The 17,575-nt window shown below is 52.4% G+C and overlaps 1 protein-coding gene across 1 annotated transcript in view; it reads left to right on the top strand.

Moving 5' to 3' along the window:
* The window catches only part of Ube2o (ubiquitin conjugating enzyme E2 O), a 42,446-nt gene extending 24,902 nt beyond the window's left edge, over nt 1-17,544 (top strand). The window contains 17 exon segments of the mRNA XM_027425585.2: nt 5,487-5,546; nt 5,710-5,820; nt 7,717-7,814; nt 8,114-8,177; nt 9,023-9,166; nt 9,459-9,568; nt 9,688-9,838; nt 10,066-10,541; nt 11,058-11,212; nt 11,412-11,524; nt 11,609-11,737; nt 12,275-12,364; nt 13,035-13,731; nt 14,180-14,316; nt 15,326-15,529; nt 15,617-15,674; nt 15,763-17,544. Of these exon segments, the coding sequence (XP_027281386.2) occupies nt 5,487-5,546; nt 5,710-5,820; nt 7,717-7,814; nt 8,114-8,177; nt 9,023-9,166; nt 9,459-9,568; nt 9,688-9,838; nt 10,066-10,541; nt 11,058-11,212; nt 11,412-11,524; nt 11,609-11,737; nt 12,275-12,364; nt 13,035-13,731; nt 14,180-14,316; nt 15,326-15,529; nt 15,617-15,674; nt 15,763-16,430 (3,465 nt within the window). The 3' untranslated portion in view covers nt 16,431-17,544.
* Nucleotides 17,545-17,575: the final 31 nt, after the last annotated feature.

Raw genomic sequence — 17,575 nt, 5'->3', positions numbered from 1 at the left:
CTCCACAACCTCAGTTGGCCACTGCCTTGTTTCACTTTGGGGGATAGAATGCTGGCGGGGGTGGGGGGGTGAGGTGGCATGCTGGAAAGGTATTCTACCTTTAGACTACATCCCTAGTCCTTATTTCTCTCTTCATCTGTGTGTCCAGGACACAGACCCAGCTCAGGCTGTGTGAAGGGGTGGTGGTGGGGTGGTGGCTTACTCACCACCTTGGCAGAGTAGCAAATAGGGACTAAATCTTCCATGCTAGTCTGGTGTAGTGCTCCTGCAGGGATCTGGTTGGAGTCTTGGCCATATGAATAGCTTCAATCTCTGCTTGGCCTAGCTTCGTCAGTGGTAGGGAACCTCCCTCTTTGAACATAAGTCCAAAACAGGGTCCTCTGTAAACTGTCCCCATTTCTCCAATTACCAAGGATGCTGTTTATCCTTGAACTCTTATCTTATGCAGTGGGTGTGAGGCCTGACTGGGGAGGGACGTTCCTGCTCCCAAGTAAAGGGAAGGCCCGGTCCTGGTTACTAAGACAGTGGCTTCTCTCATTTTGGGCTTTCCCTGGTTTCACAGGAGATAAGTGAGAGCAGTGTGGCCTCCTTCTTGAGACATACATGCTTAGGCCCACTGAAACCCTTTCTGTGGGGGGCTGGACACCTGCACTCATGTGCACATGCCCACGAACAGATGTACTCATATGCATACAATTAAAAATAAAAATTTTAAATAACCCTTTCTATATCCTTCTGGCAGCTCCGCCTTGAGTGAGGAGCCCTGTTAGTTGGATCTGTCTTTCTTTAGCTTCTTCTGTTTTCAGCCACTTAGTCTTGGAGAATTTTATATGGGAAATTTTTAGTATACCTGGTTGACCAAGGTCAGTTTTATGAATGAGCTTCTAGACTTGGAACAGGACAGCTTATGTTCAAAGTACAGCCAGGGAGGCAGTAAGGAATGGCCTCTTGGGTGATGGGCCTCTGGGAGGACAGAGCCTGCTCACTTTACAGCAGCACCTTCTCCCTGGGACTGCTGACCTCTGCCTTTCCCTCATTATTTGTACAGTTGTGTGTGAATATGAATTCTCTCATTTCCACCTGTGCCAGTGGAGGCCAGAGGTCAATATCAGGTTATCAAGTGTCCTCTTTTGTAACTCTCCATTTTATTTTTTGTTGTTTTATGTGTGTGATTATTTTGCCCGTGTGTGTGCATGCGTGCATGTGTGCATACCTGTGTGTACCATTTGTATGTAGTGCCCTTCCCAGGAAGCTGGAAATGGAGTTACAGATGGTTGTGATCTGCCATGTGGTGCTGGGGAATCCTCTGAATTTTTAGTTGGTTTTAAGTAAAATAGGCTGGAAAGAGAGATGTCCAGCCAATAGGAGTGGCTTCTTCCAGAGGTGCTGAATTTGGTTCCTAGCACTCACGTCAGACAGCTCATGACTGCCTGTATTTTCAGTTCCAAGTGACTCAACACCCTCTTCTGGTCTCCATGGTACTGCACACGTGTGCACAGAAACATGGATACATAAAAATACTGAAATCGGCCTGGCGAGATGGCTCAAAGGTTAAGAGCACTGACTGCTCTTCCAGAGGTCCTGAGTTCAATTCCCAGAAACCACATGGTGGCTCACAACCATCTGTAATGAGATCTGGTGCAGGTATACATGGAAGCAGAATGTTGTATACTAAATAAATAAAATCTTTAAAAAAAATACTGAAATCTTACATTTTTACAATTGTGTTTATTAGTCTGTGTATAGGTGCTTGTACGTATGCCGTGATGGATGTGTAGAGGTCAGAGCACATGAGGTTCAGTTCTCGTCTGCCTTCTGGCTTCCAGTCAGTTGTCAGCTGGTACCATTATCGCCAGCCCTCTTTCTTATTTATTTGTATTTGTTGAGCCATGCTTATGTATTTTGTGGGGTAAGGAACAAATGTGCCATGGCACTTACTAACACGACGTTCGAGGACATCTTTCAGGCATTGGTTAGTCTCTACCATGTGCAATGTCTGGGTTGATCTTGAGTTGTCATGACAAGTTCCCTACCCACCAAGCCATTTTTAAGCAGTCTCACTGAGTCTAGAGTTCATTTACTCTGTTGTCTAGACTACCTGGGCAGGTAGTCTGAGGATCCACTTGTCCCACACCCAGGAATAGGGTTATAGACACCACTGCACCTGGCTTTTCTATGGGTACTGAGGATCTGAACTTAGGTCCTCATGTTTGCACAGCAAGCACCTTACCCACTGAGCCATCTCCTCAGTCTAGTACATAGTTTTTATATATCAGTTTTAAAAAGAGAGAGAGGCTGGGCAGTGGTGGTGCATGCCTTTAATCCCAGCACTTAGAAGGCAGAGGCAGGTGGATCTCTGTGAGTTCGAGACCAGCCTGGTCTGCAAGAGCTAGTTTGGGACAGGCTCCAAAGCTACACAGAGAAACCCTGCCTTGAAAAACCAAAAATAAATAAATAAATAAATAAATAAATAAATAAATAAATAAAATAAAAAGAGATGTCACATAGTTTTAATCCCAACAGGAGAGTCAGAGGCAGATAGACCTCTTGAGTTTGAGGCTGGCCTGGTCTTAAAAAGTCAGTTCCAGGCCAGCCAAAGCTACACAATGAGACCCTGTCTTAAATTGGGGGGGGGCAAGAAATGGGGTGCAGTGGAGATAGTAGAGATGACCTTGTTTCCCAGCATCCTGAGCACCCCAGGTTTCTAAGTCTGGACACTTTTCCTGAGACAGGGTTTCTCTGTGACTTTGGAGGCTGTCCTGGAACTAGCTCTTGTATACCAGGCTGGCCTCCAACTCACAGAGATCCACCTGCCTCTGCCTCCCGAGTGCTGGGATTAAAGGCGTGCATCACCAACGCAGGAGCTGTACTTTGTATCATGAGATGTACAACAAACCTTGGCCTCAACAGCATCTGCCAGGTGTGACAGCCTGGAATGTCACCAGCCATTTCCAAATGTCCCTGGGGTGAGAAGATTGAAAAATCACAGAACCAGTTCTTTCCCATGTCAGCAAGCAGATGGTCTCAGTATATTACCTTGGCTCGGGGCCCATGGGGACTTATGCCTTGCTCAGGATGGACAGTCCTAGGGCCTGAGTAACCTTCCAGCCTCCAGACACTGCTCTTGTCTCTGGGAGGCTCACTGCCTTACTCACCCAGGTCTGTAGTTAGATGTCACCTCAGAGTGGCCGACTTATAACCCTCATGTTGCATCTTGTGTAGCTCTGTCCATGGCCTGGCCTGTGTGTGCTCTGCTTCCCTCACAGCCCTGGAGCTGGAGCATGCAGAGCAGGGGCTGGACACAGGTGCTTAGGCATCCCCTGTTGTGTGGACAGTGAGTCTCTTAAAGCCGCTTGGCCTCCCTCCTCCACAGCATGGCCCTGAATTATTTCCATGGGAGGCAATGAGGTTGCCCCTTGCCCTATTCCATTACATGTACCCAAAGTGACCCGTGTTTATTTCATGCCACCCATGACTTCTCCCACACAGAGTCTAACATTTGGTGTCATGGCTTCTCTCCAGCTGTTCCAAAACGTCTGCTCACTGATGCTTTCCAGGAAATGCTAAACATTAACTGGCCAGCCCTGAGTTGCTGAGCATGTTAGAGGCTATAACAGTTAAAATCTACAGGTTCCACTCAGCTCTGCTTCTGGTGACAGTTGTGATGGCAACATCTCATGGCATCCCTTGGAGGTTGGGACTTGTTTTTTTGCTTCATAGCCCTAGTTTTGCAGTAGAATCTCCTTTTCAACTCGAGCAGGTGCAGTGCGGTCCTGATGTTCACTTCCTGGTGACGCTGGCACCTGTGACTGAAGTACTTGACCTTTCACGATGGAAGGGGAAAACTCTGCTTGAGAATGTGTGGACCACTGGAGACAGTTTTGTCCTGTCTCTGCAGACAGACTCTGTCCTGTCTCTGCAGCTTTAAGTGTTGTGTGTGGTGAAAGAAGAGGGCAGGAGCAGGGTTGCTGAGTTCAGGGCCAGGCTCTAGCCTCTGTGAGCTATGTGACCTTGAACGAGCGGCTTTCTCGAGTCAGGGTAATTCGTGTTTCATGGAGTTTGGGCCCCTCAAGGGTGTAACACATGCAGTGTCCAGAAACCAGCCTGGAGCCTGTAGTGCAGAGCAGAGGATGCCCCTCAAAGTCACAGCAGGTACCGACAGAAGGGGAACATTGAGGGCTTTGAGAAGTGGATAGCCCATGCTGGGGCAAAGAAGGAAAAGGGGCACTGAGGTAGAGTGGCGTCCTGTGACAGCACCCACGCTGTAGAGCACAGACATGTTTAAAGTGGCGGAGACAGACAAGGGCGTGAAGGGAGAAAGTCACAAAGGGTGAGGGAGGGAGAGCCTGGCCTGTCCCCTTTCAAAACTGTCAGGGCCAAGAGAATGGCATATAGTAATCCCCACTGCTCCTGGTGGGAGGTGGGACGAATTGCTTCCTTGTCAGTGACCTTGTGCTAGAATCACACTTTTCAGTGTTTTGTTATGCTCTTCTGATGGTCACCTTTTGCAGCTGAGAGAGGAGAGGCCTTTGATGGGGGTACTGGGTTGGGTGGAGTTGGAGGGAATAACTCTTCCTGGGGTGTGGTTACCAGACCTTTTTTTTTTTTTTTTAATTATTTTATGTGCATTGGTGTGAAGGTGTCAGATCCCCTGGAACTAGAGTTATAGACAGTTATGAGCTGCCATGTGGATGCTGGGAATTGAACCTGGGTCCTCTGGAAGAGCAGCCAGTGCTTTTAACCGCTGAGCCACTCTCCAGCCTGGGTTACCAGTCTTTGAGCTGGGAAGGTGGAGACCTCTCCATCACTCGTAGGTTGCTGAAAAGCGGCAGAGGAGCGGCCCAGATTTGGAGACTCCAAAAACAGAGAAGACAAAATGGCCAGGCACGGGGCTGGAGAGATGGCTCAGAGGTTAGAGCACTGACTGCTCTTCCAGAGGTCCTGAGTTCAATTCCCAGCAACCACATGGTGGCTCACAACCATCCGTTATGAGATCTGGTGCCCTCTTCTGGTGTGCAGATATACATGGAAGCAGAATGTTGTATACATAAAAAATAAATAAATAAAATCTTTTTTAAAGAAAAAAAATGGCCAGGCAGAGAACCAGCTCTCCCTGGGCTGTTGATGGCCATCCAGGAGTTTGGTGGCAATAGGTGGCAGTTGCTGGGGGTTCCCATGGGTCAGGACAGGCTCTGCAGTGCCACAGATAAGGAGCATGCTGCAGCTGGGCAGGCAGGGTGACTCAGATTAGAAGGGTGGTCTCCAGTGATAGCTGGCTTCAGTGGGACCAGCCACAGCCCTGTGTCATGCCAGTCCCCCACCCAATCCTGAGCACTGATCAGCCAGGGTCGGGGGCAGGCACTTGGAGAAGGATTTAACTCATCCGGATGTTTGCATTTTAGAATGAGTTAAATAAACCCTAGGGAGAGTGCATTCTGCCTTCAGACCTGCTGCATTCATGCTTCTCACTCATGTTTTCTCTACAGCTGAAGCTAGAGGACCGCTCTGTGGTACCCCGGGATGTGGTCCGCCACATGCGTTCAACCGTGAGTCTCATCCCCATCCCATCCTGAGTCTTGAGCCTGTCTGTTCCCACTCTTGTCTGGAGGAGAGAGAGCTGCCTGGTCGGGGAGTGGAGGGCACTTGGGAGTGAGTGGGTGGGTGCGGTGTGCCATGGCAGCCTTGCAGGATATTTTCTCCCTCCCCTAGGACAGTCAGTGTGGCACAGTGATCGACGTGAACATTGACTGTGCTGTCAAGCTCATTGGCACCAACTGCATCATCTACCCTGTCAACAGCAAGGACCTCCAGCACATCTGGGTAAGTGCCTCTCACCCTGGCTGTTTGACATCTGTGCTGCTCCTGCCAAGTTAGTCTTGCTGAGTCAAATAGCACCGTGCTTGTTCCCTGTGGCCTGCCTGCTCCTGGAATCCTCAGTGTTGTCCTTGCAACTGAGCGATTGGGCATGAGGTCAGGGTGTGCTCCTCCTGGCATCAGCACAGATCACTGACAAATGTGGTTAATTGGCTTGTTTTCTCACCTCCAACACTGATGTTTGTTTAATGTGGTGAGGCTGCTTTGTCTCTGTATGGTCTGTACCACTTACATGTCTGGTATCAGGGGGACTTGGATTCCCTGGAACTGATGTTACCGATGGATGTAAACTGCCATGTGGGTGCTGAGACTGGAATCCAGGTCCTCAGTAAGAGCAGCCACTGATTGCTCTTAACTGCTGAGCCATCTCTCCAGTTCCATCTAACACTTAACTTTTAAAACAAGAGGTCTAGAGAGTTGGATCAGCAGGTAAGAGTACTTATCCTTGCTGAGGACCTTTTTCAGAAAATTCGACTCTGTCCTTTGACCCCTGAGAGCACCAAGCACACACACATGGCACACATACACACATGTGGCCACGTACTTACCCATAACAAAAGGGGGGGGTGTTTGTTTTTTCGAGACAGGGTTTCTCTGTGGCTTTGGAGGCTGTCCTGGAACTAGCTCTTGTAGACCAGGCTGGTCTCGAACTCACAGAGATCCACCTGCCTCTGCCTCCCGAGTACTGGAATTAAAGGCATGCCCCACCACCACCCGGCCCAAAACATGTTTCTTTTACTAATTTATTTTTTTAAATGACTTTAGACTTACCCAAAAGTGCTGTGTTCGTGTGCCCACTTCTCTGGTGTCTGCAGCTGTTAACCTCTCCCGCTTACTCCAGTCATCTTCACCCAGCACCTCCCAGCCCCCAGCATCCCCGCTCACTAGATTTTGTCCTTTCCAAAGATTTGGATACAGCCACTAGATAAGTGATCAACGAATGCCACCTTTCTGCCTAAGCCTGACTATCCCAACAGCGTCCTTTCCCTTTGGGCACTGACCACATTCAGGAAGACACCTGGCATTTGCTTGTTAGTTCTTCCTTTTCTTTTCCATCTGGAATGCTTCCCCAGTCTGTCTCCTCCCACATCCTGAACAGTGATGCTTTTAGTATTGTGGCCCTCACCTTCAGCAGCTCATGCATGGAGTTGTCCCTGGCTTTATGTCCAGTAGCTACACTGCTGCTGGGGATAGTCACTCAGGTCAGGTTGTTCTACACAGTCCTCTCCCATTGCCCTCAGTGAGTAATTAATTATATCCCACAGACAGTCAGCATCCTTGTCAAATAGTCATCTACCAGCGTTATCCTTGGGCATGTTGCCACCTAAATGGGCCACCATTCTCACAGTCAGACGGTGCGTGATCAGAGGTCCTCATCCCTCATTTGTGTTGGTTGGCGTTCTTCTGTGTGGAAGAGCTGTGCCTGCTGCCCTGTTTAGATGAGTGTGCACCCGAGTTCTGTTTTGTTCAGCTGCTTATAGTACAGTTCCCTCATCACATGTTTAGCTTTAATTGTCCCAAACTAGGAAGCTCCTTTGGTCTGTCTGCCTTCTGTTTATTGAGCACTTTTTTCCTCCCGCAGTGAGAACACTGCCTTCAGTGTCCCTGGTGAATTGATCTTTCTGTTCAAGGCTTTGCCTGTCCACAAAGCCCACCTCCCAACCACACCAGTCTCCTTGGCTGCTGTGGGATACTCCCACACTACTGCTGCCTACTCACTGGGAAGGGGCTTGGGATGCGGTGCAAATAAATTATCTAGAACCTTCCTTCCACATCTTAGCACAGTGAAGAAAGTCCCAGGCCCTGTGCCCCTTCTCACTGCCTTATGTCCTTGGTCTGCAGCCCTTCATGTATGGAGACTACATTGCCTATGACTGCTGGCTAGGAAAGGTTTATGACCTGAAGAACCAGATCATCCTCAAATTGTCTAATGGTGCCAGGTAGGTGTCAGCTTGGGGGTGGTGCAAGGAGTTTCTTCAGGAGCTGTGAGGTCAGGTGTGGCCCAGGACAGGGACAGGACCTGCTGACATTCAGCACCTGTGTCCCAGGGCTAAATCTGTGGCCTCCCTTCTGCTACAGCTTTGGGCTACCTGAGCTTGGTAAATGTCTCGTCTAGGTGTCTGAGGGTTGGTGCTGTGTTCTGTATGTGTCAGTGGTGGCAGGCACTGACACAGGGCTAGGCTGTAAGTGTTGGTGTGTGCTGTGCCCCAGTGGAGACCAAGCCTCTGTCCTGTTTCAGGTGTTCCATGAACACAGAAGATGGCGCCAAACTCTACGATGTCTGCCCACACGTCAGCGACTCGGTACGTGTGCTCTGCCAAAGGGAGTCACCCTTCTCCTTCTTTTCCTCACCTGCTCGGGCATGGGAACTGTCTGGGGCTGGGAAAGAGATTGTGAGACAAGGGCCCAGTGTGCACCAGAGCAGCTGGAGGCCTGGGCAGGGACAGAAAATATTAGTCTGCATTTGAGTCTGTTAGTGGTTTTATTTGGATGGTTGCCTGGGTGGGGGTGGGGTGTTAAGGAGAATGTGTTTGTAGCAGTTTATGGAGGCAAGAGGAGGTGTCAGATGCCCTGGGACTGGGATTAGAGGTGATTGAGAGCCACAAGTTTGGTATTGGGAACTAAACTTGGGTCCTCTGCAAGTGCAGCCAGTGCTCTTAACTACTTTGGCCCCTTATTTTGCTTTTTGAGGCTGTCTTATTCTGTAGCTCAGGCTAACCTCCAACACAAAATCCCACCTTCTGAGTGCTCGGATTGCAGGTGTGCTGCTTTGCTGCGGTCCTTCTCTCTCCACCTTGAGTACAGTCAAGTGGGGCAGGAAGTGCCAGCCCATGGATGCAGTTTGTACTAGGGGTGTGTGACTAGCCAGATGTGTGTGTGCCGCTGCTCTGTAGAGCTCTGATCCTAGTGCATGACCCCCAACCCCAGTGTCACATCGTGTGAGAGTCTGTTAGTCCTACAACAGTCTGCAGCTACATTTTAATGATTCCTGGGCACCCAGTTTGTATCAGGCTTGGAAAGTTTATTCTCTATAGACTATGCTGCAAGGAGCCCGAAGGCCCTGTTGTATGGGTCCTGCAAGGCAAGCACAGAGCACACTGGCCAAGGAGGTCTACTCAGGTGCGTTTTCCTCTGCCTCACTCTGCAGGGCCTCTTCTTTGATGACTCCTATGGCTTCTACCCAGGCCAAGTGCTTATTGGCCCTGCTAAGATCTTCTCAAGTGTCCAGTGGCTCTCGGGAGTCAAGCCTGTACTCAGCACCAAGAGCAAGTTCCGTGTGGTGGTAGAGGAGGTAAGGGCATAACTGGTGGCCTGAAAGCTCTAGGCCTCGGGGCTGAGCTGCTTCCCTCCAACCTGCTCTCCAGGTCCCAAACCCTGGAGACCTGAAAGGGATTTGAGCATGGAGCAGCCTAGGCGCTAATCATGAGGGGTGGCTGATGAGCAGAGATCCCTCCCTTTGCTCTGTTCAGGGAGAGTGGTCACCACTCCTAACGAGTAGGTGGTTACAGTGTATCTGTAAGTGGTGTTGCAGACCTTGAAAGTCCACCTCTGACCACACCCCTGTCCCACTCACCTGTCCCCAGGTTCAGGTTGTGGAATTGAAAGTCACATGGATTACCAAGAGTTTCTGCCCTGGGGGCACGGACAGCGTTAGCCCCCCACCTTCTGTCATCACTCAGGAAAACCTAGGCAGGTGAGCATGCCCCTACCCCCAAAACCCTAGGGACTCATCCCCAGCATATCTTGGTTGGGTCATCAATGCATGAGAGGGCCAAGCGTCCTACCAGTCCATCCAAACTTTTTTCTCTCCAGGGTGAAGCGTCTCGGATGCTTTGACCATGCTCAGCGGCAGCTTGGGGAACGCTGTCTATATGTCTTCCCAGCCAAGGTAGAGCCGGCCAAGATTGCCTGGGAATGTCCAGAAAAAAACTGCGCCCAGGGGGAGGGCTCTATGGCCAAGAAGGTATGTCCTTGAGGTGGGTGGGTGTGGGCACTCATGGAACTGGCCTGAGCCATTTCCACAGTCAGCAAGGTGGGTCTGGGCTCTAGGCCTTGAGGGACAGCCATGAGGACCCTTGCTGGCCACTTAGGTGTTCATAGCTCTACTCCCCAAGACAGAAATGCCTGGGGCCAGGGTGGGCCCCTGCCTGACTCACCCCACAACTCCCTCTCCTTGCTCTGCTCTCGTAGGTGAAGCGCCTATTGAAGAAACAGGTTGTGAGGATCATGTCCTGCGCCCCAGATACCCAGTGTCCTAGGGACCATTCCATGGGGGACCCGGACAAGAAAGGAGAAGCCAGGGCCAGGAGTGAAGTAGGGTCCACTAGCCCTGAGGAGCAACCTGATGGGTCAGCCAGCCCAGTGGAGATGCAGGACGAGGGCCCCGAGGAGCCTCAGGAGACAGGCGAGCCGTTGCCCCCCTTCCTGCTGAAGGAGGGTGGAGATGATGGGCTGCACCACTCAGCAGAGCAGGATGCAGATGACGAGGCTGCTGATGACACAGATGACACCAGCTCAGTGACCTCCTCCGCCAGCTCTACCACCTCCTCCCAGAGTGGCAGTGGTACCGGTCGTAAGAAAAGCATTCCCTTGTCCATCAAGAACCTGAAGCGGAAGCACAAGAGGAAGAAGAACAAGATTACCCGCGACTTCAAGCCTGGAGACAGGTAAATGCTATGCAGGGCCCAGGAGAGAGCCTTTCACGGTGCTCCCACCCCCACCCTCACCCGGAGGATGGTGGCTAGGGCAGGCAGGCCTTGGTGGATGGGAGACCTATGGTGTAGGCAGGTGGCGCACTGTTTTTGTTTTTGTTTTTTTTTAATAATTTATTTAACTTCATTTTATTCATTGCAGTAGTAAGCTGCCATGTGGGTGCTGGGAATTGAACCTGGGTCCTCTGGGAGAGCAACCATGCTCTTAACCACTGAGCCATCTCTCCAGCCCCTGTGTTTTTGTTTCTGTTTTTTGTCATCTCACATTTGCCCAAGTCCTTTCTCCCTTACGGGTGGGCACTGAGTGGCCCCAGAGAATATATCAGGCATGGTGCACACACAGGTGTGAGCTTTATACACACTAGACGCTCTGACCCTGCCCGCTCAGGGTGAGACTCAGGTAGGCCTAGAAGGGATAGAAGGTCACCTCTTGTATATGTGTTGCGTGGCTCACGGGCCTGTACTTGGCAGGGTGGCTGTGGAGGTCGTGACTACGATGACCTCAGCTGATGTGATGTGGCAGGATGGCTCTGTAGAATGCAACATCCGCTCCAATGACCTCTTCCCGGTGCACCATCTTGACAACAATGAATTCTGCCCTGGAGACTTTGTGGTGGACAAGAGAGGTAGTGCTAACCCTCAGGGTGGCCAGTGGGACACTAGACCAGACCAGGGGTCAGTGGGGATGGGACTTGGCGTTTATGAGTACTTTTGGCTGGGGGTCTGTCTTTAACAAACCTGGGGAAGCCTGTGTGGTTTGAAGTGTGGTTTCAGGCAGGCACCCCAGGGCTTCTCAGATGGTCGTGTCCCTTCTGATGTCCCTAGTCCAGAGCTGTCCAGACCCTGCTGTCTATGGTGTGGTGCAGTCCGGGGACCATGTTGGCCGTACGTGCATGGTGAAGTGGTTCAAGCTCCGGCCCAGTGGGGATGATGTGGAGGTGAGCTTGCTGTCCTCCTTCCTTTGGGTAGTCTCTGGGGGAGAGGGCAGGCCCTGCCTCATGCCAGCCCGGCTTATGTCACAGCTCATTGGAGAAGAGGAGGATGTGAGTGTCTACGACATCGCTGACCACCCTGACTTTCGCTTCCGCACGACTGATATTGTGATCCGCATCGGCAACACTGAGGATGGAGCCCTGCCCAAGGAGGATGAGGTAGGTGTACTCTTAAATTCCTGCTCTGGGCAGTGCCTGCAGTCCCTGACACTGCCCCCAGGGGGCTTCAGGAGCTAAGACCTCAGAGTTTTACAGCTGGGATATCCACGGATGGCTGGCATGGCCTGCATCAAAGACAGGCAGCCCAGGCATCTGCAGGACTTGGGCTTCTTGGGCCCTGCCAGTCACTCCCTAGATGTGTAACCCTCCATCCTTTGCAACTGTGAGCACCACACAGTCAGCTGCAGCAGAGTCTAGTCAGGCTTGGAGATGGAACTTGAGTGAGACCTTGAGCAAAAGGTGGGGATGCTGGGAGAGGTCAAGAGTCAAGAGAGATTCTAGGCAGAGGGCCAGAAACAAACTCTGAAGGCAAGATACCCACGCCAGGGAGGCAAGAACAGTGGCTGTGGGCAGAGAATTGCTGCAGTGGAAAGGCCATTTAGTATTTGCTGCCAGGCCAGGGAATGGGTGATGTGGATGCCACCTGGGAGCTTCATCCCTTGTCACCCATTTGACTCTGTCCCCTTTGCCCTTCAGCCATCAGTGGGCCAGGTGGCCCGAGTGGACGTCAGTAGCAAGGTGGAAGTGGTGTGGGCTGACAACTCGAAAACCATCATCCTGCCACAGGTGAGGCTGGCAAGAGCCTGACTACCGGCCATGGATTGCCCTGGCCTCTTGGGCTGCTCGCTGCTGCTGAAGGTGGCTCACTAGCATTCACACATTAGCTCCAAGGACTGGATCCCGCAGCTTCGAGGTTCCCAAACTTCTAGATTGGTCTAGATTCTCCACACACCGTGTTGAGCTGTGCAGGGTGTTTCCTGCTGCTGTTTGTAGGGTAACTGTTGACAGAAGAGAGTAAGAAAAGGCTGGCCCCAGTTCAGTTGTCCCTAGCTGGTCCCCTTCCCTCTCCCATGCTTTCCAGCTCCCCTTTCCTGGTGAACACAAGAGGGCCGGCCAAGGGGGCAGAGAATGGCTTGTTCCCTCCTCACCTTGGCAACAATTCTAGGGGAGCACAGAGCACAGTGTGACCAGCTTTAGTGCACCTGCTTTGCTGAGGTTTCCTTGTGGTCCTGAGTGCCCAGAGTCTGAGAGAAGGTGGTGCAGGCATTAGCCGGGCTTCTCATACATCTTAGGGTAGACGGTGGGCAAAGGGCCCCTTGCAGAGAACTGGATAAACAGGGTTTCAGATGCAGAGTTGAAAACAGAGGAGGGGAGGGGGTCACCAAGGCCACAATGAGTTGTCAACAGGAAGGAAAGAGGCCAGAGTTCTGTCTGAGGTGCTGTCTTCTGCCTCCAGCACTTATACAACATCGAGTCCGAGATCGAGGAGTCAGACTACGATTCGGTAGAAGGCAGCACCAGTGGGGCATCTTCAGACGAGTGGGAAGATGACAGTGACAGCTGGGAGACGGACAATGGGCTGGTAGATGATGAACACCCCAAGATAGAAGATTTCGCCAACCTACCCACAGAGCAGCCGGCAGCCCCTGAGGAGGACAAGGGTGTGGTAATCAGTGAAGAGGCAGCCACCGCTGCCATCCAGGGAGCCGTGGCCATGGCTGCCCCCGTGGCAGGGCTGATGGAGAAAGCTGGCAAGGATGGGCCTCCCAAGAGTTTCCGGGAGCTGAAAGAGGCCATCAAGATCCTGGAGAGTCTCAAGAACATGACTGTGGAGCAGCTGCTCACAGGGTCCCCCACCTCACCCACTGTGGAGCCTGAGAAGCCAACCCGGGAGAAGAAGTTTCTGGATGACATCAAGAAGCTACAGGAGAACCTTAAGAAGACCCTAGACAATGTGGCCATCGCCGAGGAGGAGAAGATGGAAGCAGTGCCCGACACAGAGCGCAAGGAAGATAAAACTGAGGCACAGTCACCAGTGAAGGCCGAGTGGCCCAGTGAGACTCCTGTGCTCTGCCAACAGTGTGGTGGCAAACCTGGTGTCACCTTCACCAGTGCCAAGGGCGAGGTGTTCTCTGTTCTAGAGTTTGCACCCTGTGAGTTGGCTTTAATGTCTGCCATCCTTCCTCATCCCCAGAACTCCTGTTTCTGCAAACACACCTGTAGACTGAGTACTTATCCCCACCAACGCACACGCACATGCACACGCACACGCACACACGCACGCACTCACACAGACACACACACGCACACCCCCACACACACACATGCACGCATGCACGCATGCACGCACACACACACACACACACACACACACACACACACACCACACACACACACACACACACACACACACACACACACACACACACACACACACACACACACACACACACACACACACACACACACACACTACCTCCCTGCCCTAGGGGATAGTAAAGATAGTAGTGGGAGGCACCTGGGCCCACTCACCATCCAGAATCTCCCAGGCCATACCCCCATGGGGCTTCGGGTCAGGACCTGACTGTTCTTTCCTTGCAGCAAACCACTCTTTCAAGAAGATTGAGTTCCAGCCTCCGGAAGCCAAGAAGTTCTTCAGCACAGTGCGAAAGGAGATGGCTCTGCTGGCCACCTCACTGCCCGATGGCATCATGGTCAAGACTTTTGAGGACAGAATGGCAAGTGGGCTGCTGGGAGCTTGGGGAGGCAGGGATGAGTACCACTGGGCACTAAGATGGAGCAGCACCCACCTTGCCATATTCCCAGGGATGTGGCTCAGTCACCTGAGGTCTCAGAATGTCGTCCTGCACACTTGAGGGTCCAGGTAGTCCTCCCTCTACAAAGTAACCAGGTGGTGGTGGCACACTTTTAATCCCAGCAGTTGGGAAGCAGAAGCAGACAGATCTCTTAAGACCAGCCTGATGTACAGAACAGGACAGCCAGGGCTACATAGAAAACCCTGTCTCAGAAAACAAAACAAAAGTAGCTTTGAATCCATCTAAGATTGGAGCCTAAGAGGAACTTGGCTGCCTTTTGTATTCCCTGATCCCCCAAACCCGAGGCCTCTTCCAGGGACCTTATCTCAAACAGTGCTGTCCCCAAGGCCACCACAGCGTAGGGCTCTTTGTAGTTTGCCACCACATGCAGCTGCCCTGGTGGACCCATGCCAGGAAGTCAGTGTCTTCCTGACTCAGCGTCTCCAGTGCTGGGATTCCAGGTGGAAGCTGCCGCACCCATTCCTTGCTCAAGCTTCCCAGGGACACCTGTTTCACTTGGGTGATTCTTTCAGAGAACAGCTTGGTGCAGCTTTGCTGAGGGAGTGTAAGAGCACCTACTTTTTGTTGGTGCTTTTCCCATGACTTCACGATATCTCCCCACGGTGCCTCGGACCTGGTGGAAGGGCCCTGGCACGTGTGCCCACATTCACATACATGCAGAAATACAATGGCGAATCCTGGATGTCATAGTTCCTCTGGCCCCTGCCAGTCCTTGCCGTTGAGCTTAGCCCTCAGTACCATCCTTCCAGCAGTGAGGCTACACCTCTGTCTGTCCCCAGAAGGGAAAGCAGACATTTGGATTGGAGTCTCCATGGCTGTGACTTTGGAGTGCAGCCTCCTCCTTCCCCCCATCGGCACAGTGCTCTGGGAGGTCAAGGAACTGAGACACCAGCTCTGTGTTCCCTTCCAGGACCTCTTCTCAGCACTAATCAAGGGCCCCACTCGGACTCCCTACGAAGATGGCCTCTACCTGTTTGACATTCAGCTTCCCAACATCTACCCAGCGGTGCCCCCCCACTTTTGCTACCTCTCCCAGTGCAGTGGCCGCCTGAACCCCAACCTGTATGATAATGGGAAGGTGTGCGTCAGCCTCCTGGGCACCTGGATTGGAAAGGTGAGAATGGGCTCCAGTGGAGATGGCGGCGTAGTGTGGGGCTGGGGTCCATCTGGGGCAGACGTGAAGGTTTGATTTGTGTTTCAGGGGACGGAGAGGTGGACAAGCAAATCCAGTCTTCTCCAGGTGCTCATCTCCATCCAAGGTACGATGGGCTGGCAGACATGCTGACAGGCTATTCCCAAGCCTGCCTTTGTGGGCTTACCCCACTTACTGAAGGAATCTTTCTGCAGGTCTGATCCTGGTAAATGAACCATACTACAACGAAGCTGGCTTTGATAGTGACCGAGGCCTGCAGGAAGGCTATGAAAACAGCCGCTGCTACAATGAGATGGCACTGATCCGGGTGGTGCAATCCATGACCCAGTTGGTGCGACGGCCTCCTGAGGTCTTCGAGCAGGAGATCCGGCAGCACTTCAGTGTGGGTGGCTGGCGTCTGGTGAACCGCATTGAGTCATGGCTGGAAACCCATGCCATGCTGGAGAGGGCCCAGGCACTGCCCAACGGGGGCCCTAAGGACAGCAGTTCTCTGGAGCCCCTGGCTGCAGCTGAACTCTCAGACTCCGGCCGAGAAGAGCCTGAGGATGTAGGGATGGCCCCTGGGGAGGTCTCCCAGGGCTCAGACTCAGAAGGTGGTGCCCAGGGCCTGGCCTCAGCCAGTAGGGACCACACAGAGCAGACTGAGACAGCCCCTGATGCGTCAGCACCGCCCAGCGTTAGACCAAAGAGGAGGAGAAAGAGCTACCGCAGCTTCCTGCCCGAGAAGAGCGGCTACCCTGACATCGGCTTTCCCCTCTTCCCTCTTTCCAAGGGCTTCATCAAGACCATCCGGGGGGTCCTGACACAGTTCCGTGCTGCCCTGCTTGAGGCAGGCATGCCGGAGAGCACAGAGGACAAGTAGCTTCCAGGGCTTGAGAAAGGAGTGTCATGGTGGGAGAGGCCGGCCGCTGCCTGCTCCTTCCCTTCCTGAGATCTTGCCCCTCCCTGTCCCTGCCCCTTCCTGTCCCCAGTTGGAGCCTTCCACTGCCCTCTCCTCCCTGCAGCGGCAAGTTTGATGAAGTGCAAGAGGTGTCCCGAGATGCTGCGCTCTCTCCCTCAGTGAAGTCTCAATGGCAGGGCCCTGAGGCACTGAGACTCCGCTGGCGTTCCTCTTGTTGCTCTAGGCAGAATGTCTTGGCACTTGTCCCCTAGCTGTCTGTCCCTTCTCAGGTCAGAGGTGGGGTGTTGAGGGCCCTGCACAGGTCAGGAGGGAGGACGTGCCTTGCATGAAGTGTGGCTGCCCCTGCAATGCTCCCGGCCCCTCCTCTCCAGCTTGACTGTAGCCTCCCCACATCCACACCTTCGTGCTGCCACACTGGGTCCTTTAGTCCCCCGTACCTCCATCTCTTGGAGCTATGGCTGCTCTGGCCTGGCAGTGCGTTACCGCCCTTAGGCCTGCTGACCTTACTCTCTAAGAGAGATTGGGACTAAGCTAAGGTTCAGAGTGACACCCAGGAGAAGTGGGGGCCCTCACATAAATAAACATGAGTTAAGGACAGGGTGCTGCTGGGAAAGAAATGGCTGTCGGTGCCTTGCTCTTCTAGTCCAAGCTGGCAGTCAGTCCTGCCCAGACCTGCCTGTGCGGGCTGTACTGACACCTGCTCCATCCAGCCTCGTTTTGTCCCTGCTGAGGCCAGAGGAGCATCTGCACAAACCAGGCCAGCAGCAGGGCCTCTTCCTATCCAGTGGCTCCTGTCTGCCTTGGCTTACAGACTCTGCTAGCGCAGTCGGAGGAGGGAGGCTGGATGGCCAGTGGGAGCTGCACCCCACCCCACAGGCCCAGAGGTTTACAAGTTTCTAAGCTTTTCATAATGTGAAGCTCCAGGTAGAGGATGCCGTTGAGCATATTGCAGCTATGTCATTTCTGGTGTATGTATGTAATATTTAAGGTTGGGAAAATAAATCTCAAAAGCAAAGATACTAACTCTTACTAGAAAAATGAAACAAAACAAAACAGACAAAAAAAAAAAAAAAAAGCCAAAGCATGATGCGTCTTGTCAGCCTTAA

Source organism: Cricetulus griseus, chromosome 7, assembly GCF_003668045.3.
Source record: "Cricetulus griseus strain 17A/GY chromosome 7, alternate assembly CriGri-PICRH-1.0, whole genome shotgun sequence".
Classification (NCBI taxonomy): Eukaryota; Metazoa; Chordata; class Mammalia; order Rodentia; family Cricetidae; genus Cricetulus; species Cricetulus griseus.
The sequence above is the reverse complement of the archived record's forward strand: the minus strand, read 5'-3'. Positions and strand labels throughout refer to the sequence as shown.